Source organism: Alnus glutinosa, chromosome 8, assembly GCF_958979055.1.
Source record: "Alnus glutinosa chromosome 8, dhAlnGlut1.1, whole genome shotgun sequence".
Taxonomy (NCBI): domain Eukaryota; kingdom Viridiplantae; phylum Streptophyta; class Magnoliopsida; order Fagales; family Betulaceae; genus Alnus; species Alnus glutinosa.
This window is the reverse complement of record NC_084893.1, coordinates 21395471-21417148: the sequence shown is the minus strand read 5'-3', so window position 1 is coordinate 21417148 and position 21678 is coordinate 21395471. Positions and strand designations below refer to the sequence as shown.

The following is a 21678-nucleotide window of genomic DNA, read 5'->3' as shown; positions in this document are numbered from 1 at the left end:
ATCACAACAACTGTACAACAACCCCTCACATGAGGGTGGGCCTCAGTGTGTGGAGTTCACCCTCATGTGAGGGGTTGTTGTATTGGTGTTGTAAATCTAACATTTTCCATAAAAATATCATTTTTTATTTTTTACAAGGGTTTAGAGTCCATTCAATCTGAAATCCTCAATTTATTGAATTAAAAATTTATTCCAAGTTACTTGTGTGTTTTAAGAATTCCACAATTGCTCGAGATTCTTTGCATCTAGGAATATCAGAAGGGCACTAAATTGAAGAGAATAAAATCCTGTTAATTCCAAAATAAAATAAAATAAAATAAAAATTGGATGGCTGTTGAGGTTTTAAGAAATCAAAAGGATGGATAGTTTAGGTATTTGGCAATACTATAGGTGTTACCAGTATCTATTTAGATTGTAAGAAATTAGAAAAATTACAAGAAGGATGGACAGTTTAGGCAGGTGGCCATGTTATTGGTGTTACCATTCAATACTACAATTGTCTGCCTAGGATGAAAGTTAGAAATTTGATACAAGGGGCTCAGAGTTTCTTTTGGGTTTGAAATAGGTTGGGGAAAACTGAAAGTTTTGGGCCACCACCATTAAAAGAAAGAGTTAATGTTAAATATTATACCCGAATCCTATTGGGTTGACGTAGTAATGTTCATTTTTTACAAGCGAAAAATAATATTTTTTTTAATTGTAAGGGCAAAGTTGAAAAATCAAATGCATTTTTAGTAAAATATCTTTCTACTTTATTCTTGCAATTAAAAAAAAAAAAAATTGTGATTCTGACGTGAAAAAAGACACAGGTCACTTTTATAGATTGATCGGAAATCTTTGTCCAAATTTATAGGCCTTGTTTGACACCAGAGACCGGTAATAACAGCAAATTGCACCCATAGAACGAATTTTAGCTCTTTATATGTTTTTACAAACTTTCTAAACAGTTAAGAATTTAAATTGCACCCATAGGTCTAAGCAAAAGCAAATTGCACCCATAGAAAGAACATTTATCTGTTTACAGGTTTTTTCAACCTTTCTAAACAGTTAAAAATTTAAATTCAACGGTAAAGAGAGTAGTTTCTATACGCTAAAAACGATACATGCATAAATCAACCACCAAACTGAATGCCTCCCGACTAAAAACACAATCATTTCAATAACATTTATTTACTTCTCCACTTATGCAACGAACTTTTTCAAGTGAAATAGAGGCCGAGTCATTTTATCAAGAATATCCGCATAAAAGCAGAGCAGCACAAACAAGAAGACGAATCAGACTCATCCAAAGGAAATAAAGGCAACGCCAAATGAATGAAATTGTAAATCCAAAGCCGTTTATGTCTACCTTACAAGAACATTAACAGGTTATCAAAACACAATGTAACATATAGGATCTACCTTCCAGATTGTAATAATATTTCAATTGAACACCAAGGTATTCCGGCAGTGTGCCAAGGGCATAAATAAAACTAATACCAGCTAGTATTTTCAAAATCGATGAACATTATAGCATAACCCCTAGACAACATCGGAAGCCTTCTTACTTATCTACAGCATGCCTACAAGAATCAGCTCGAGGGCGTGGGCATCTCACTTCTGGGCATACTTCAACCTGAGTAAGGGTTTCCACCAGGGCCCATGTTCCTGTTCGGAGGGTAGCTACTCTGGTATTCTGTGTTAGGCCTCTGGTATTCTCTGTTAGGCATGTTATTAGACCATGCGGGATTCAGCGGCCCTCCTCCCATGTTATTCGGCGGCCCTCCACCCATGTTATTCGGCAGCCCTCCTCCCATGTTTGGCGGCGGCGGCGGCATCCCTCCCATGTTTGGCGGCGGCGGCGGCATCCCTCCCATGTTTGGCGCCGGCGGCATCCCCCCCATGTTCGTTGGCATTCCATTGTAGTTCGGTGGCATGTAGTTGTTGGGCTGCATGTTGTTTGGTGGGATCCCATTATAGTTGTTGCCACCCATACTGTTATTGGGTGGCATACCACTAAAGTTGTTGGGCGGCATCCTCCCCATATTATTGTTAGGGGGTACTCCAGCCATATTGGGCCCAGGATTCTGCATAGTCTGATTAGGCATTGGAGACCTATTTTGAAGATCAGGCGGTCCAACCATATTGGGCCCAGGATTCTGCATAGGCTGATTAGGCATTGGAGGCCTATTTTGGAAATCTCGATTCTGCATGTTTTCCCTCCTCCTCTCAAAATTTCTTGATCTATCAAAATTACGAGGTCTGTCATTGCGCCTATTTCTCTCATTCGCTCGAGCATTGTTTCTTATCCATTCTTCATGGTACTTAGGATCATAAGGAACTGCACACCCATTAATGAAAGGTTCACCTGCATAAAGCAAAGGAAAGATCAAAAGCAGAAAATGTGCACTTTTCAATATTAACAGCAAATATTTTCAAAAACCATTTGCAGTTTTCTCTTTCTTAATGTTCTACTTGCCAAACTGCAAGAATTCAACTACCCCAATTCCAACACATCGATACACTTAGCTCTAAATCCCTAGATGGTAGTCAACAACTAACAAAATATTTTACATCATCATGCGTCCTTCAACAACACATGGACAGCATTCAAAAGACAATGAAGAAAAATTTAGATCCGGAAAACTGATCAACAGAACTAGAATTGATTCTCAGAATTAAAACAAAAAAAAATGAACTTAGGACAATTACCTTTTGATTCCTTCAAATTCAATAAACAAGAAATTATTACTCTCAAAATATTACACTACATACCATAGCATGACTTCTTTTTAGTAGCCTTCAAATGCTACGTGATAAAATACACACACCCTTACCTCCATAATCTTTGTTCCTAACATCCAAATATGAATCAGGAAGAACCCATCTGACTCCGGGGACTTCTGAAACATTCAAAAAAAAAAATCCATGAAAATTTCCACTGACCAAACATATTAATGAATATTAACATTTATAAAGCAACAGCAGAAGCAGAGCAAGTTCAAAGAAGATCAACCTTTGAGCTTGTATGATATTTCTTCAGACACAAGAGCCCCAAATGCATAGTAGCATCTTGTAGAAACTGAGTAGATCTTCATCCTTGCTTCTTCCTCACTGTAAGACACATACAAAATACAACAAAGAACTTAGACAAACTAGATACATGCGAACACACATATGATGTGTAGCATAAGCTTTTCTGAAGCGCGCACATGATACATAGCATAGCCATACAACATTGAAATTGTCAATAACAATCCAACTTCATATAGGAAATGGAGAACCAACTCAAACTTGAAAGGGAGGGCATTTTAACAGATGTTATGGACTTAAACCAACCTGAAAATATAATTTATTCCACCTAAATTATCTCAAAGAATATGAAAACTTTCAAACCAACTCAAAGCAAAAATAAAAAATAAAAAAATCATGTCCTGTATATTACTTTCCACCCATCTCAACTCAACAAATAAAATAGCGTACTGTATATTTACTTACGACATAAACTGGGAAAAAAAATTCTCACTGAGCTAATAGGAAACAGAGAACCACCGATAAATGTATGGATAGAAATCTATCAAAGCCAGATTCTCCAGCAAAGTGAGTGTGAAAGTTTAGACACCATATCTAAAGAGCACTCCCTCTCAGAACCCATAACACCAAAAAACCTCATATGCCATTTTTTCCCCTTCCATGTCGTTTTCTTGACAGTCAAACACACACACATGTAAAACCATCACATTCGTACAATTATATCGAGGATTTAAACAAGATAATGAATATAAACCAATATTGTCAACTCAACAGAACCTAAAATCTCGTTAAGAGAACGATTAAAATAAAAAGATATATCCTTTACATTAATCCATGTTCACTTTCGGTCATTTCCGTAGATTTTCTCAGCAACCAAACAGAGACAATATCAAATAAAAACGAGAGATGGAAAAACTCATTACCTTCCAATAACCTTGGCTAGGGTTTTGATGTAGCTATCGATGATCTCGTCCCTGGTGGGGTCGCCCTCGGGCTTCTCCACAACAACGAGCCAGTGCTCGAAATCGCAACCGTCGAGCATGATCGTCTCCTTGGGGGGACGGTTCGACCAGTTGGGGTTCGGATCGTTGAGCGATGACGACGTCGCGCGCGTCGCAAACCCTCTCAACGGAGCCGCGGAAGAGACACGGCGGAGGACCACACCGGCTGCGGCCAGGGGGCGGAGGAGAGAGAGGGAGGAGATAGCGGAGCGAGAGGAAGCGGCAGCGTTGGAGGTGGCGAAAGAGCGGGAGAGGAAGGAGGCTAGGGTTAGGGTTTTGGGGAGAGAGCGAGAGAGAGAGTGTATCGCCATGGCTGTTGCGCCGAGAATCAAAGATAGAATTCCCGAGAAGCTGAAAAACCCTAGAGAGAAGGGTGTGCAAGTGGATGAAACGAGGGTTTTGGCCTTTTGGGGGGGGGTTTTATTTGTAGTGGGATATTTGGACGTTGGGAAATGCCCCTGGGCTTTGGGGAGAATGGCATAAATATCTTCCCTACCCTTTTGGTTTTTCTTTTGAGCAAATAGAAAACAAAAATAAAAAAATAAAAAACCAAATTAGTGTGGACGTTGTAAAATCAAAGAAAACAACAAAACAACGTAAATATATTGCAATATGTGAAACTAGTTCTTAGGAACTATGTATGATTCTTTTTTATTTTGCAAAATGCCCCTACTCTACAACTAACAAGATACTCTCCAATTCAATTGAGCTGGAGAAGATCCTAATACTTAAAATGCTACATCAATGTATTAAATGAATGTTATAGGAATTCTAAAATGTGACATGAATATATAGAATTTCAAGAGATAGAAATAAATGGTCATCCACCAAATGCATTAATGCATTCATAACCCTTGGATGATCATATACTAAGAATATGCCTCGTTAACACCTTGCCAAGGAAAACCCGGTGAAAAAAACATGTGGCAAAGGAAAAAATAATACATTATTCTTGTACTGCCTCATTAAAACAATGGGCTATTAATGAAAAATCATCAATCTCGTTCAACGGGTTCTATACCATTTCCTGAAGCAAATAGAACCTCATTTCATAGTAATAAAGGAAACCATAATCGGGGACGTGGTAGAAAAAATTATAAAGGTAAAAGGAAATGTACTCATAATTCTTACAAAAGAAATTCTAACACTAGAAGTGGAACCATACTGAGGCGAAACAAAATGAAAAACAAGGGTTTACAGAATAAACCTACAAATAATTATGAAGATAAATGTTACAGGTGTGGTATGAAAGAATATTAGTCGCGTACCTGTCGTATGCTTAAATATCAAGCCTCCATAAAAAAAAAAAAATATATATATATATATATATATAAAGAGGGAATTGAAATGAATTTTGCTAATCACAGTGATCCTGTAGATACTCTGGTTTTTCTTGATATTCCAAATTGAGAGGGTATCACTCATCTTGATGTTTCTAATTTCTTTGTAGATTCTAACAGAAAAAACTGATCTTTTAATTGGTGATGAATATGTCTACAACAATTAATATGTTTTCTTTATGTTTCTATCATATTATGTTGTATTTTGTAATTAATTTTTTTTATCTATTTATATATGGAGGCATGGCTCATACTGATGGAATGATTAATTTCAAGATGATTGGTGAAGATTTGTGTCTAGCAGACAGTTGTACAGCGCACACAATTCTTAGAGTTAAGAAATATTTTCAATACTTAATATTAAATAAAGCTAGTGTCAATACTATATCAAGTTCATCAAACCTAATTGAAGGCTCAAGAAGAGCGAATATCATATTGTCAAAAAGAACAAAATTTTATATTGACGATGCTTTGTATTTTACTGAATCTAGAATAAATTTAATCAGTTTGAAAGATATTCGTTTAAATGGTTATCATGTTAAAACCACTAATGAAGGTAGTGACGAATATCTTTATATTACTTCAACAATTTCGGGCCAGAAACTCATTGAAAAAACTGTCTACTTTCTCTTCCAAGTTGTATTATACAACAATAATAACAATTTAATCACATGTTGTGATGCACCAGAAGTGCTTTAATCCAAAGATGTTTATGCTTTGGCATGATCGCCTTGGACATTCGAAAACAATTATGATGCCTCGAATAATTGAGAACTCTCATGGACATCCCTTAAAGAACCAGAAGATTCTTTTACCAAGGCTTATCTTTATGCTGTATGTTCTCAAGGTAAACTTGTTATCAAACCATCCCCTTCTAAGGTAATTATTGAATCTCCATCATTTTTACAAAAAACTCAAGGGAATATATATGGTTCGATTCACCCTCCATGTGGGCAATTTAGATATTTTATGGCTTTAATAGATGCATCAACTAGATAGTCACATGTTTGTCTGCTTTCTACTAGTAATGTTGCATTTGCTAGACTTCTTGCCAAAATAATTAGATTACAGACACAATTTTCTGATTATCCAATTTAATTTATTCAGATGGATAATGTAGGTGAATTTTCATCTCAAGCATTTTATGACTATTACATGTAAATTGGTATTAATGTTGAACATTGGGTTGCTCATACCCATACTCAAAATGGTTTAACTAAATTATTTATTAAACGACTTTAGTTAATTGTTCAGCATTTGCTTATGAAATCAAAACTATCTGTTCATGCTTGGGGACAAGCAAAATTACATGATGTATCATTAGTTCGAATCAAACCAACATCTTACCAAAAATATTCTTCTTTACAACTTGCATTTGGTCAACTATCAAATATTTTTCATTTTCGTATTTTTGGTTATGCTGTATATGTTCAAATTGCTCAACCTCAACGCACTAAGATGGGACTTTAGAGTAGACTTGGGATTTATATTGGTTTTGATTCTCTCTCTATTATTAGATATCTCGAGCCTTTAACTAGTGATATTTTTAAAGCACGTTTTAAAGATTGTCATTTTGATGAAAACATATTCCCATCACTAGGGAGAGAAAAGTCGTTGCCAAAAACACAACAAAAAACCACTTGGAATAATTTGACGTTATCTCATTTTGGTCCTCGTACAAATCAATGTGAACTAGAAGTTCAGAGGATCATTCATTTGCAGAGTATTGCAAATCAATTGCCAGGAGCATTTATTGGCAACAAGAAAATAGTTAAGTCTCACATTTCAGCTACTAATACTCCAATAAGATAGAAGTCCATGTAGGACAATCAATTAATACAACAACAAATGAGTCTAAGGTACACTTGAAGTGTGGAAGACTTATTGGTGCAAATGATAAGATTCTTCGGAAGAGAAAAACACAACGAAATGAAATCGGTGCTCCTGAAGAGGCCTTACCCACAAAACAGGCAACAAAAATTGATTCATCCAAACTTTTTGTACAAAATTATCCTAAAAATGAATCCCTCAAAGAGGAATCTCCTGAAAAGTTAGCCCCTGAAGAGGAATAGATACCTAAAAATAATGAGATCTCAATAAATTATATAAGTACATGAGAAATATTGGATAGAAGTAAAACTTTTGTCAACAATATATTTTCATATGCATTTGACATTACCAGAAGTAATGATGATATTGAACCATAATCCGTCAAAGAATGTTGTTGCAGAAATGATTGGCCAATGTGGAAGGAAGTAATTCAGGCAGAATTGAACTCACTAGCAAAACGTGAAGTATTTAGACCTATAGTCCAAACACTTGAAGGTGTATCGTTTGTTAGATACAAGTGGATATTTGTACGAAAATGTAATGAGAAAAATGAAATTGTGAGATATAAAACAAGACTTGTTGCACAAGTTTCCCGCAAAAACCTAGTATTGATTATGAATAAACATATTCCCTTGTAGTGGATGCAATTACATTTAGATTTTTGATTAGTTTGGTAGTTACAGAAAGTCTGGATATGCATTTAATGGATGTGGTTACAACATATTGATATGGATATCTTGATAATGATATATACATAAAAATCCCTAAAAGATACAGAATGCCTAAAACATACAATTCTAAATCTCGAAGTATTTGTTATATCTAGATACAAAGATCTTTATACGGGTTAAAGTAATCCGGACGCATGTGGTACAATCGTCTTAGTGAATATCACATCTGTTGGGGATAAATTCCACTCAACCCGATCCAAGGAGGAGATAGACATTTAACAACTACTTCAGATAAATCAGAGAATTGGGATAGGATTCTAATTAGCCCAAGTATAGTTTGATCAGTAGTCCTATCCCTGATAGAATTGGGATAGGACTTATGGTCCAATCAGATAAGAAGAATGATCAGATCAGAAGTCTAAGAAGATATCAGATTAGAAGTCTAATAAAAGATCAGAGTCCAATTAGAACTCTGACATCATTTCTAGATCTCGATTAGAACTCTGACAGCAGTTCTAGATCGACAAGGAGCAGGAATTCTAATCCAGCTATGACTCCACCTCTTTGCCTATAAATAGGCCCATACCCCAGGTATAAACGAAGACTCAGTTTTTATGCACAGAGTATTATTTTCTTATAGAAGCTAATTTAGGCATCGGAGAGGACCCCCGGAAGGGTCCCTTAGTTTTTGTTGTTTTGCAGAATTATTAAGAAGCATGAAGAACATCAGAAGAACGTGCAGATTCACACCATACGGAAACTGTACCAACAGTTTGGCGCCGTCTGTGGGAACGATTATTCGTTTCTCATAAAAGAAAAAGAAGATCTAGCATGGTGATGAACAAACGTTCCGGAAGCCAGACCAACCGAGAGCCCATAGTCCGAATGGAGCCAGTTATTCAGAATAATTCGCAGCCTCCACCGAACCCTCCCCCGGGGGGTGGAGATCAAGATCGCATAGCAGCGCTGGAAGCCCAAATTGAATCCTTAACACAGCGGAATGCCGAGTTGCTGCGCAGGAGGCCGGAACAGCCCAATCTCGAGATGAACAGGGATGAGCGTGAGGAAGAAGATCACAACAGCAACACTAATCCTTAGAGGGAGGATGATCGCCAAGGAGATCTGAGCAGAGTTATTGCCGAGCTGGAGAGAAGGTGCACGTACATGGAGATGGAAAGAAAGGACAAAAGCAGATCCGTAGTGGTGGACAAGCTCCTAATGGGTACAAACTCACCCTTCACCAGACGGGTGGCAAACTATCGGCTTCCCGAGAAGTTTAAGGTACCCCAAATTCTAAGTTATGCAGGAGACGGAGATCCCTTGGATCACCTAGAGAATTTTCGAGCTCATCTAGACCTTCACGGGACTAGCATGTCGGGCCTTCCCTCTTACTCTTTCGGGGAATGCCCGAGACTGGTTCAGGAAGCTGCCCCCGAATTCCGTTTATTAGTTCAAGGAGTTGTCCAAAATATTCGTAACCGAATTTCTAGCTTTCCGAACAAGGAAGAAGCCTTCAGGATATTTGCTATCATTGCACCAGCAAAGCAACGAAAGTCTTAAGGAGTTCATGGCTCGGTTTAACCGAGAGAAGGTAACGGTCGAAGATCCAACCGAGGATATGGTCTTTGCTGCCATTTATCAAGGAATTTCACCCGAGGAGCCTTTGATGAAGAAGTTGGTCCGGAAGCAACCGAGTACCTTGCAGGGCCTCATGGATAAGATAGAAGAATTCATCAATCAGGAAGAAACGCTGAAGTCTATGGCTAGTTCTAGGCCACCCCGAGAGACAACCCCAGAAAAGAAAAGGAAGAATTCAAGAAAGCTGATGGGGAAGAGCAGAGGCAGGTAAAGAAGTTCAAAGATTACAATTTTACACCTCTCAATGCCGAGATATCAGAAGTCCTTATGGAGATAAAAAGAGATCCGGCATTTCGGGAACCACAAAAGATACCAGGTAATCCTCCTTACAGGAATGCAGGCAAATATTGTGATTTTCATAAACAAGTAGGTCATTACACCGAGGGGTGCGTAACCCTAAGGTTGTTAATAGAAGAATTCATAAAGAATGGCAAGCTGGTTCGGTTCTTGGGAGAAAAACGAAACCAGCAAGGAAATAACAGGCCTCGAAATCATCAGGACTATCAGCCCCGAGATCAGCAGCCATGGGATTACTATCCCCGAGACCGTCCTCAGCTAGACGAGAGGCATCAAGAGAATGATCCCCGAGATGACATAGAAAGAAGAGAGAACCGAGGAAGCAGAAGCCCACGGCATAGAGAACCGAGGCAACAACAGTATCTGCCCGTGATCCCATAAAAAGGACTCTCGTGAATTTCAGGCTAGACTTTTATTTTTAGCATTTATGTTTGCAAAGAACTAGACTTTTATTTTTAACTCAGACATGTTATAATAAAAGACAGAAAATTCCCCAGATTTTGGGAATAAGTATTTTTAGAATAAAAGAATAGAGCTGACTTAAGCATCGGAGTGTTCCCGGTCTAGGGACCGGGAACCCGTTGATGTCGCTTCTTTTGCAGGCAAAGGTCTCTTGAATCAGTCCTAGCCGGGAGCAAGAAGAAAAGTCTTGAATCAGTTCTAGCCGAGTGCAAGAAGAAACTCTCGGATCAGTCCTAGCCGAGTACAAGAAGAAAACTCTTGGATCAGTCCTAGCTGAGAGTCTCGGATCAGTCCTAGCCGAGTGCAAGAAGAAACTCTCGGATCAGTCCTAGCCGAGTACAAGAAGAAAACTCTTGGATCAGTCCTAGCCGAGAGTCTCGGATCAGTCCTAGCCGAGTACAAAAAGAAAACTCTCAGATCAGTCCTAGCTGAGTACAAGAAGAAAACTCTCGGATCAGTCCTAGCCGAGAGCAAGAAGAAAGCATTCTCGAATCAATCCTTGCCGAGAGAGAGAAATAAAGAGAGCCAGGGGGGTCGAATTTAACCCTTGGGTTTTGCAGGTTTTTCAAGAGACAGGGAGAAAACCCTAAGGAAAAACAAGAAGGTAATTGGGGGGGTAAGATTTAACCCTCAGGTTTTGCAGGTTAGCAGGTTTTCAAAAGGAGACAAAGCTCGGGTTTCCTTAGACATGGAATTCCCATTATTCAAGCAAGCTTCGGATAAGGGAATTAGGGGGTAACTGTTGGGGATAAATTTCACTCAACCCGATCTAAGGAGGAGATAGACATTTAACAACTACTTCAGATAAATCAGAAAATTGGGATAGGACTCTAATTAGCCCAAGTATAGTTTGATCAGTAGTCCTATCCTTGGTAGAATTGGGATAGGACTTATGGTCCAATCAGATAAGAAGAATGATTAGATCAGAAGTCTAAGAAGATATCATATTAGAAGTCTAATAAAAGATCAGAGTCCAATTAGAACTCTGACATCAATTCTAGATCTTGATTAGAACTCTGATAGCAGTTCTAGATCAACAACGAGCAGGAATTCTAATCCAGCTTTGACTCCACCTCTTTGCCTATAAATAGGCCCATACCCCAAGTATAAACGAAGACTCAGTTTTTATGCACATAGTATTATTTTCTTACAGAAACTAATTTAGGCATCAGAGAGGACCGCCGAAAGGGTTCCTTAGTTTTTGTTGTTTTGCAAAATTATTAAGAAGCGTGAAGAACATCAGAAGAACGTGCAGATTCACACCATACGGAAACTGTACCAACAACATCAAAGATAGCTCGATAATATTATATGAAGATAATGATGCTTGTATCACACAAATCAGGGAAGATATATTAAAGGTCATAAAACAAAACACATTTCACCAAAATTCTTTTATACACATGAGCTCCAAAAAAGTGGTGATATTGATGTGAAGCAAATACAATCAAGTGATAATTTGACAGACTTTACCAAAACATTACCAACTACAACATTTAAGAATTTTGTGAATAACATTGGAATGCGACGACTCAAGGATCTAACTTTCATCATAAACAATTGAAGTTCTTCATGAGGTGGAGTAAAATTATTATGCTGATTGAAGTTTTGACAAATAATAGCATGTGACTATATGGTTTAGAAAGTAGGAAAAATGTAAAATTAGTTCGCATAATTTACTTGATTTGTAATTGGTTTACTATAGTATCACAATGAACTTAGAGGTCCATATGGTATGCCAAAAAAAAAAAAAAATTGAAAAAATTACATCGTTGGTCCCTATGGTTGACCTAAATTACAAATCACTTCATGTGGTATAAAAAATAATTGTAAGGTCCTTGTGGTAAGCGAAAAATTACAAATTACTCCATGAAGTCATTTTCCATCCACAAACTTAAAATGTTAGTCCAATAAAAACACGACACATGTCACTTTTAATAATAATAAAAAATTAATATATTAAAAATTAAAACTCCAAATTTTTTATTTTTTAAAAAATGAAAAATTGGGGGTTTTGGGGGTGGCTGCTAGTCTTGGGGAGGGGGGTGGCTCGCAGGCAACCCCCAGAGGCTGTCGGTGTCACCTCTAGGGTGGCTCCCCACCTCCCACATGGGCCGAGGGTGGCCGCCGGCCCCATCCAGGGTGTCTTGTGGGCTACCTTATAGGCCACCCCATAGGCCAAGGGTGGCTTGCCACCAACCCCTTGCTTTGGGGTGGCCCGCAAGCCACCCTAGATGAATAAAATCAAACATCTCTCTATTATTTAGTTTGTATGAATTTTCAAGGTTTTTTATACTATGCTTACTATTAACAGTGTTGCTACTAAACACTAAAATGAATCATCTCTATTTTACTAACAAAATATATCCATTCAATCTTTTGTACAACACCTTCATAAACAACCAGCCTGAAATCAACAAAATTGAGTTCATCATTCTTATTGCAAAAGGTGCACTATAGTAGGGCTGTTAATTTTTGAAACGATTCGCGAACCCGACATGACATTAAAGGGTTAAAATTTGACATAAACGGGTTCAGGTCATAAACAGGTCGACTTAGTCAATCATGGGTCAACCTGTTTGTATATGAAATATACATTATACATGTTAAAATGTGTCAAACATGTCAAAAGGGGTCGTGTTTGGGTCGAAACAGGCCAAACGGGTAAACCCATTTTAAAGCGGGTCAAACGGATCATGTGTGGTCACTCGTTAGTTGTATGAGGGTTGAAGAATTTGACCCATTTACTTAAATGAGTCATATATGAGTTGACCCTTAAAGGATTGGTAGAGAAACAGGTTTACCCAAACTTAACTTGCCAACCTAAATTGTTCGCCCTTACCAAAACCCAAAACTTATATGGTACATAAGCCCAAAAACCATTATATTCCATTTTTATTCACTTGTAACATATTTTTCTTGGTGAAGAACTACTTAGCAAGTCTTATAGGACGTCAGAGCATCTCCAATAAACTCTCCATTTCAAAGTTTACACTAAATTTTGATGAATATATCCAAAAAAACATGTCAGCAAACTCTATAATTTCTCTATTTTGTCTCTTATTAGACTTCCACCCCAAATTTGGCTCACAAATTTCATGAGCTATTCAATTTTATTTTTATTTTTTTGAAAAAAATACAATTTAGCCATCCAAACTACCACTATTTCTCCTGATGGCTCCCCAAACTACCAACGCTTGCACTCTATCCCCCCAAAGTACCAAATTTTTTGAAAATGCCACTTTTAACAAAATATCCTCATAAGACCCCTGCCACGTGTCATTTTTTAATTTAAAAAATTAAAATTTTCAAAAAAATTAATTCAATTTTTCAATTTTTTTTAAAAACAAAAATTCAATAAAAATTAAAAAAATTTAAACACCAAAAAAAACTATATTTTTTAAAAATAAAAATAAAAATAAAAATAAAAATAAAAATAAAAATAAAAATAAGAAATAAAAATTTAGTTTATTTATTATTTTTAATTTTTTTAATTTTTATTATTTTTTAAATTGAAAATGACACGTGGCAGAAGTATTATGGAGATATTTCGCCAAAATGAACATTTTTCAAATGTTTTAATAGTTTGGAAGGCCATCCGAAAAAAAAGAAAAAAAAAAAGAAAAAAAAAAAGAAAAAAAAAGTGAGAGTTTGGAAGGCTAAATTATTATTATTATTTTTTTTTGGAAAACTACAATTTACCCCCGTAAAGTTGACACGAATTTGCAATCATGGTACTAATGTTTAAATTGCATCAATTGCAGCCCACAAAGTTCAAAAAATTTGCAATCCACCCACTTCGTCCAATTACTCCGTCTGATGAAACGAAAATGCACTCCCATGCCGCGCACAAGGGTTTTTAGTTCTAATTTATAAAAAATACCCTCATTTTTTCACAAAACGCAGCGTTTGAATAAAATGAAAAAAAGCCCCAACTCGTCCCGTACATGTATGCGTCGTCTTCTTCCTTGCTGTTTCTTCTTGTTATCGGTTTTCGCCATAGGCCTTGGATAAGGCCAAAATGGGTGTGATGAATTACAGTGTGGAGAAACAGAAGGAAGAAGACAACGCATGCACACATGCCAAGATAAAAGCGAGCAATCATAACCATCAAAAGCCTCTCTCTCGTTTCTCACCGGCCAAAATATCGGCTTACACAGCCCTAATACCAACACTCCAAACCTATGCTACGAGCCCACCTCGGTTCTTGACCTATGTCAGAGCCCTAGCCCTGCCACCAAAAGACCGGCCTTGGCTACCAAAATTTCAACTCATCCAGGCGTGTTGCCACGGCCAGAGGACCCGCTTGACTTAATTGGATGAGCATGCACTGCATAATCTGGACTGGAATTCGATCATCGAGGAGCTGGGACCTGGGATTGCATGACGATCTTGACCCTGCTTTGAAGAGTGTTCTCCAATTCAATCCCTACGAGCCCAAAGTTCCCCATCACCTTCCGAAGCTCCCACACTCCCAGCAATTCGATCCCTCCCAGTTTGTTCACTCTGATTTCAATCTCTCTAAGAGTTATTCCGCTAAGAACCTGGCTCATCAAAATCTAAGTTCCTTTGATTTGGCGCACAACTTTCATCATATCAGCCTCAACAGTTTCGAAGTTGTGGAGGACCTTATTCGCGTTGCAGATTGCTTGGACTCGAACCAGTTGCAGCTCGCCCAGGCTATATTGGAACGGCTCAACCCACGGCTTCGATCCCCAGTTGGAAAGCCGCTCCAACGAGCTGCGTTTACTTCAAAGAAGCTTTGCAAACCCTCCTGACCACCGCAGGCTCGAACCGGCCGGCTCGACTCTCTTCCTAGTCCGAAATCGTCCAAACCATTAGAACCTACAAAGCCTTCTCTAGAATCTCCGACATCCCTCTATTCGCTCACTTCACCACCAAGTGTAACAAGCTTGTTCTTGTTATGGAAAATCAACATAAAATTGTAGAAGATAAAAATGGAAATGAGAGAAGAAATGGATTGTATGAATGACGAATTATAGCTATATTGAATTGATAAGCTGATTCGAGATGGCGAGTCTCCCAAGTTAAATCTGAACTTTACAGGTCTCAAAACAGAAAATGCCACCTTTGTCTAAAAAAAGCACAAGCTAAAGAGTGAAACAAGAATAAGACTGCTGAACAACTTCCACATGCTCAACCATCAAACCGGATTACAGCTGTAAAGCACAATCTGCAGAGCTTCATGCAAAGGCGGCCATTTGTACTGGAGATGGGGCAGACTTCCTGCACTTCTTCTCCTCCTTTAGTCTCCATGTCAGTTTTATGCTTCATGCTTCCTTCCTCAAACTGCATTCCTTGCCTTATAAAGAATTCCCCATGACACCAAGCCCTCCTCGAAGCTCTCCACTGCTTTATCTTCATCCACGTCGTCGACTTCGACATCGGACTCAGTGGCCAATACGCTTCCTTTATGAGAGAACTGGCCGAAAGATCATCATCATCCAACACTTGCAAACCCAACAACAACACACTGGTTCTCCGAGTCATTGCTGTCATGCCAGAAGAGTATGCCGTCGAAAGCAGGCCGATTAAAGAAAAACTCTCGCAGTTCGCTCAAGAGCTAAAGATCAAACTTTAGGCCATCTAAGCTCGAACAACCGCATCGCCGCTTTTGTCAACAATCTCCGACAGCTCTAAGGAGGGACACGTGTCCCAAATTCATATCCCACAGTTTGGAGAGACCTAAAGTGTTTTGATAAATTTTTGAAATTTTTGAACCAAAACAGTACTATTTAAATGAGGGCATTTTTGTTCACCATTGTCTAAAAAAGGCATGTCCACGGCTTGCGAGGTCACTTTTGTCTCTTCAGTTGGTACAATTGAACGAAAAGAGATGGATTGCAAATTTCTTAAACTTTTTTTTTTTTGATAAGTAATAAACTGACTTTATTAAAAGCGTTAGGCGCCCCTAGTACACCGACAGTATACAAGAGAAAACGCAAAGCTGAAAATCGAAAAAAAAAAAAAAAGCCCAAAAAAAGAAAGAAAGAAGCCCACCAAACAAACCCACGAGAACCTAAACCTACAAGAACAAAGCAAATTTCTTAAACTTTATGGGTTGCAATTGATGCAATCCAAACATTAGTACTAGGACTGCAGATTCATTTCAACTTCATAGAGGTAAATTGCAGTTTTCCCTCAATTTTTTGAATTCCTACCCCCTTTCACTTTACTTTTCACTTTTCTTATCTCCTCATTTATTAGGAGTAATTGCTTAAAACCAATAAAAAAGTAATATTTAGCTAATATAGAGAAATATTTGAAGAGTTTAATATAGAAAGTTTGTTAAAATAGTAGTTAAAATAACAAAAATATATTTTCTAGCTAATTTTTGGTTAAAGTTTGGAAAGGCAACATTAATTCTTAAATCATTTTCTTCTTTAGGCCACCTTTAATGTCCTGCCTCTTTTTGGTCTCATATTTTTTTTTTGAAAAGCTTCACTTACACCTTTCCAATTATCAATGTTTTTGTAATTATAATCTCAAATTTTTTATTTTTGCAATATCAGTATCTCAAGGCCTATTTTGGAAATCTCGATTCTGCATGTTTTCCCACCTCTCAAAATGTCTTGATCTATCAAAACTACGAGGTCTGTCATTGCTCCGACCATTGTTGTTCATCCATGCCACATGGTACATAGGATCATAAGGAACTGCAAACCCATTAACGAAAGGTTCACCTGCATAAAGCAAACGAAAGATCAAAAGCAGAAAAGGTACACTTATCATTATTAAGAGGATAGAAAGAGCAAATATTTTCAAAAACTATTTGCAGTTTTCTCTTTCTTATTGTTCTACTTGCCAAACTGCAAGAGTAGAACTATCCCAATACCAACACATCGATACACTTAGCTCTAAATCCCTAGATGGTAGTCAACAACTAACAAAATATTTTACATCATCATGCGTCCTTCAACAACACATGGACAGCATTCAAAAGACAATGAAGAAAAATTTAGATCCTGAAAACTGATCAACAGAACTAGAATTGATTCTCAGAATTTAAAAAAAAAAAAAAAAAATGAACTTAGGACAATTACCTTTTGATTCCTTCAAATTCAATAAACAAGAAATTATTACTCTCAAAATATTATACTACATACCATAGCATGACTTCCTTTTAGTAGCTTTCAAATGCTACGTGATACAATACACACCCTTACCTTCATATTCTTTGTTCTCTAAATCCCAATAAAAATCAGCACGAACATGATTGACTTCGGGCAGTTCTGAAACATTCAAAAAATAAATCCATGAAAATTTCCACCGACCAAACATATTACTGAATATTAACATTTATAAAGCAACAGCAGAAGCAGAGCAAGCTGAAAGAAGATCAACCTTTAAGCTTGCATGATATTTCTTCAGACACAAGAGCCCCAAATGCATACAACCCTACGCATCCAGTATGAACTGAGTAGATCTTCATCCTTGCTTCTTCCTCACTGTAAGACACATACAAAAGACAACAAAGAACTTATACAAACTAGAAACATGCAAACACACATATGATGTGTAGCATAGGCTTTTCTGAAGCGCGCACATCATACATAGCATAACCATACAACATTGAAATTGCCAATAACAATCCACCTTCAAATAGGAAATGGAGAACCAAATCATACTTGAAAGGGAGGGCATCTTAACAGATGTTATGGACTTGAACCAACCTGAAAATATAATTTATTCCACCTAAATTATCTCAAAGATTATGAAAACTTTCCACCCAACTCAAAGCAAAAACAAAAAAAATAAATAAAAAAAATCAAGTACTGTATATTACTTTCCACCCAACTCAACGCAAAAAATAAAATAAGATAAAATCGCGTACTGTATATTTACTTACGACAAAAACTGGGAAAAAAATTCTCACTGGGCTAATAGGAAACAGTGAACACACCGATAAATGTATGGAAAGAAATCTATCAAAGCCAAATTCTCCAGCAAAGTGAGCGTGGTAACACTTTCCACCATATCTAAAGAGCACTCCCTCTCAGAACCCATAACACCAAAAAACCTCATATGCCATTTTTTTCCCCTTCCATGTCATTTTCTTGACAGCCAAACACACATACATGCAAAACCATCACATTCATACAATTATATGGAGGATTTAAACAAGTCAATGAATATAAACAAATATTTTCAACTCAAAGAAACCTAAAATCTGATTAAGAGAGCGATTAAAAAAAAGATATATCCTTTACATTAATCCATGTTCATTTTCTGTCATTTCCGTACATTTTCTCAGCAACCAAACAGAGACGATATCAAATAAAAACGAGAGATGGAAATGCTCATTACCTTCCAATAACCTTGGCTAGGGTTTTGATGTAGCTATCGATGATCTCGTCCCTGGTGGGGTTGCCTTTGGGGTTATCCACAAAGACCTGCCAGTGCTCGAAATCGCAACCGTCGAACAACATTATCTCCTTGGAGGGTCGGTTCGACCACGTGGGGGGGTTCGGATCGTTGAGCGATGACGACGTCGCGCCCGTCGCAAATCCTCTCAACGGAGCCGCGAAAGAGACACGGCGGAGGGCCACACCGGCGGCGGCGAGTGGGCGGAGGAGAGAGAGGGAGGAGATAGCGGAGCGAGAGGAAGCGGCAGCGTTGGAGGTGGCGAAAGAGCGGGAGAGGAAGGAGGCTAGGGTTAGGGTTTTGGGGAGAGAGCGAGAGAGAGAGTGTATCGCCATGGTTGTTGCGCAGAGAATCAGAGATAGAATTCCCGAGAAGCGGAAAAACCCTAGAGAGAAGGGTGTGCAAATTTTGGGGGTTTTATTTGTATTGCAGTGGGATATTTGGACGTTGGGAAATGACCTGAGCTTAGGGGGAAAACGGTACCGTTTTCACTAAAAAAAAAAATGGAATAATTGCACTGTTGGTCCTTATAGTATGTCATAATTATTTTTTACTCTTATAGTTTCAAAACTAAAAAGTTCATAGGAGGTCCATGTGCTATGCAATAATTACATTTTACTCCCTGGGTCAATTTTCCGTCCACCATTTTGACAGAATCTGTTAGTTCTACACGTCAGCGCCGCGTGTCGCCAATAAGATGGTGACACGTGTCCATCTTAATAAAAAAAATATAAATTTATTAAAAAATAAATAAAAACACTTCTTTTTTTAAAAAAAAAAAAAGAAAAAGAAAAACGGGAAGCAAGGGGTGGCCGCGCACCACCCCTAGTGGCCGCCAGGGGTGGCTGGGCACCCCCAAAGCCACCCCTTGCTGCTTTTTATTATTATTTTTTTTTAATTTTAATTTTAATTTTTTTTTAAAAAAATAAGTATATTTATTTATTTTTTAATAAATTTATATTTTTTATTAAGATGGACACGTGTCTCCATCTTATTGGCGACACGTGACGCTGACGTGACATTTAACGGAATCTGTTAAAAAATTTAACAGAATTTGACGCTAGGGATCGATTTGTAATTATTGCATAGCACATGGACCTTCCATGAACTTTTTAAACCATAGGGAGTGAAAAATAATTATGGTATATCACAAGGACCAACAGTGCAATTATCTCTAAAAAAAATTTGCTTTAAAAACTTAATTATAAAAAATTTATTAAAAAACTTATAAATTATATAAAAAAAAATTAATAATTAAAAATAAAAAATATTAAAAACTTAAAAAACAAAAAGGGCAGCCGGTTGACCAATGGGGTGGCCGGCCACCCCATTTTTGGCCAAGGGGGTGGCTGGGGCTGAATTAGGGGGGACGATGATATAACCTTGTCTGAGAAATCTCCGGCGAAGAGCTGTCTCCAAGTTGCATAGAGCTCAACTTTCTCAAATTATCAAAGAAATAGTACTTGCAAGAAGCGCTTTGCGGAAACATATTGTAACAGATATATTAGTTAATGTCCGCCTTAGTAGTTTAATGGGTATTGTGCCTTATTAGTTAGTGACCTTTAGGTAAGTCAATATAAACAAGACTAGTTAAATGTTTTAAGCATGAAAATTGGTATCCAGCATTTAGACAGGGAGAGTTGCTCTCTAAGTTGTCATTCTATAATTTTCCATGGATTAAGTTGAATTCCATTTTTAGATTCATCATCTATCTTTTCTTCCATTATCTTCCTCAGTTGATCATCAATTCAATCCCATTCCAATTTCATTTTACAATTCTGAAATAAAAACCCTAAATTCCTAAACAGATAATAAATCTGTTACACATATCGCACTGCGTAGCATCTGAAGGCAAAATACACATCACAAAACCTAAATCAAACGATCTAAGGGACCGAGAGAGATAGAGAAATTTGAGAACCTTCGGCCTCCTTGAGATCTTCTTTGAGTCTCAGTATCTCTTGCTTTCGCTCCTTAGCCTAAACCTCCACAGATAAAACTCAATAAGACAAAGAAAAAAAGCAAAGTAGGACCACAAAGTTCTGTTCATAAATTTTATCGCAAACCAAACAGAGATATGAGAAATTGGTGGCGGGACCTTTCGCTTCCATCGGAGAGAGCGTCGGACTCAGAAGGATTGGACTGGATTTGAAGAAGCTTCAATCGGAGAAGAGAGATGGCCACGGCGAACTTCAGCGTCTGACCGTTGGGATCGGAGTTCGTGCTTGATGGTTGAGCTTCTTCGTGCTTGATGGTCCACCCCAGATCGGCCAAAAATGGGGTGGCCAGCCGTCCCTTTTGTTTTTCTAGTTTTTAATAATTTCTTTATTTTAAATTATTATTATTATTATTATATAATTTTTAAGTTTTAATAAAAAATTTTATTATTAAGTTTTTAAAGCAATTTTTTTTTTTTTTTTTTTTTTTTTTTTTTTTAAAGTTAAAAACGGTACCGTTTTCCACTACAGCATGCATACGGCATATAAGCCAAATTTCTTTACAAAAAGATATTGAATTATACGTCGTTTTAAGATAAGGATACTGAACTAGCAAACGTTTCAAACTGGAGTATCCACGTTTCCAAACGTCTCACTTAAAAGTATTCCGTTAGGATTTACTGTTAAATCCTGTCAAAATTCTCAAAATACCCTTGTGTTTTTTTTTTAAAAAAAAAAATTCAAAGATTTAGGCATGGATATTGTTACAATTTCCGTTAAATTCTGACTAACATTTAATTTTTTTTTTTTCCTAAAAAAATAGGGATATTTTAGGTACTCTATTAAGATTTAACAGCAAATCCTAACAAAGTACCTTTAAGTGAAATGTTTACGTTTGGAAACATGGATATCTCAGTTTAAAACGTTTAGTAGTTCAGTAATCTTATATCAAAACAACGTATAATTCGATACCATTTTGTGAAATTTTTCATTTTCCGTTTTTCTTTTGAGCAAATGAAAAACAAAAATAAATAAATAAATGAATAAAAACCAAATTAGAGCGAACACTTTTCGCAATATAATCCATAGATTTACAATTGTACTC

At 37.2% G+C, this 21678-nt stretch overlaps 2 protein-coding genes, 1 long non-coding RNA gene and 1 pseudogene across 3 annotated transcripts; 1 reads left to right on the top strand and 3 right to left on the bottom strand.

Moving 5' to 3' along the window:
- Positions 1-1291: 1291 nt before the first annotated feature.
- On the bottom strand, positions 1292-4445 carry LOC133875236 (multiple organellar RNA editing factor 8, chloroplastic/mitochondrial-like). Its single transcript, XM_062313284.1, has 4 exons — positions 3936-4445; positions 2996-3093; positions 2817-2882; positions 1292-2347 (listed from the first exon to the last, which is right to left on the bottom strand). The coding sequence occupies exons 1-4, from the start codon at positions 4322-4324 to the stop codon at positions 1611-1613; spliced, it is 1290 nt and encodes a 429-aa protein (XP_062169268.1). The 5' UTR covers positions 4325-4445; the 3' UTR covers positions 1292-1610.
- Positions 4446-14198: 9753 nt separating this feature from the next.
- Positions 14199-15853, top strand: LOC133876209 (scarecrow-like protein 15; annotated as a pseudogene).
- Positions 15229-19069, bottom strand: LOC133875972 (multiple organellar RNA editing factor 8, chloroplastic/mitochondrial-like). The gene is made up of 4 exons (XM_062314262.1): positions 18580-19069; positions 17617-17720; positions 17439-17504; positions 15229-16955 (listed from the first exon to the last, which is right to left on the bottom strand). The coding sequence occupies exons 1-4, from the start codon at positions 18969-18971 to the stop codon at positions 16789-16791; spliced, it is 729 nt and encodes a 242-aa protein (XP_062170246.1). The 5' UTR covers positions 18972-19069; the 3' UTR covers positions 15229-16788.
- A 1244-nt stretch (positions 19070-20313) lies between these two features.
- On the bottom strand, positions 20314-20922 carry LOC133875879 (uncharacterized). Its single transcript, XR_009901505.1, has 2 exons — positions 20735-20922; positions 20314-20615 (listed from the first exon to the last, which is right to left on the bottom strand). It is a non-coding gene; the product is annotated as an uncharacterized LOC133875879 (long non-coding RNA).
- Positions 20923-21678: the final 756 nt, after the last annotated feature.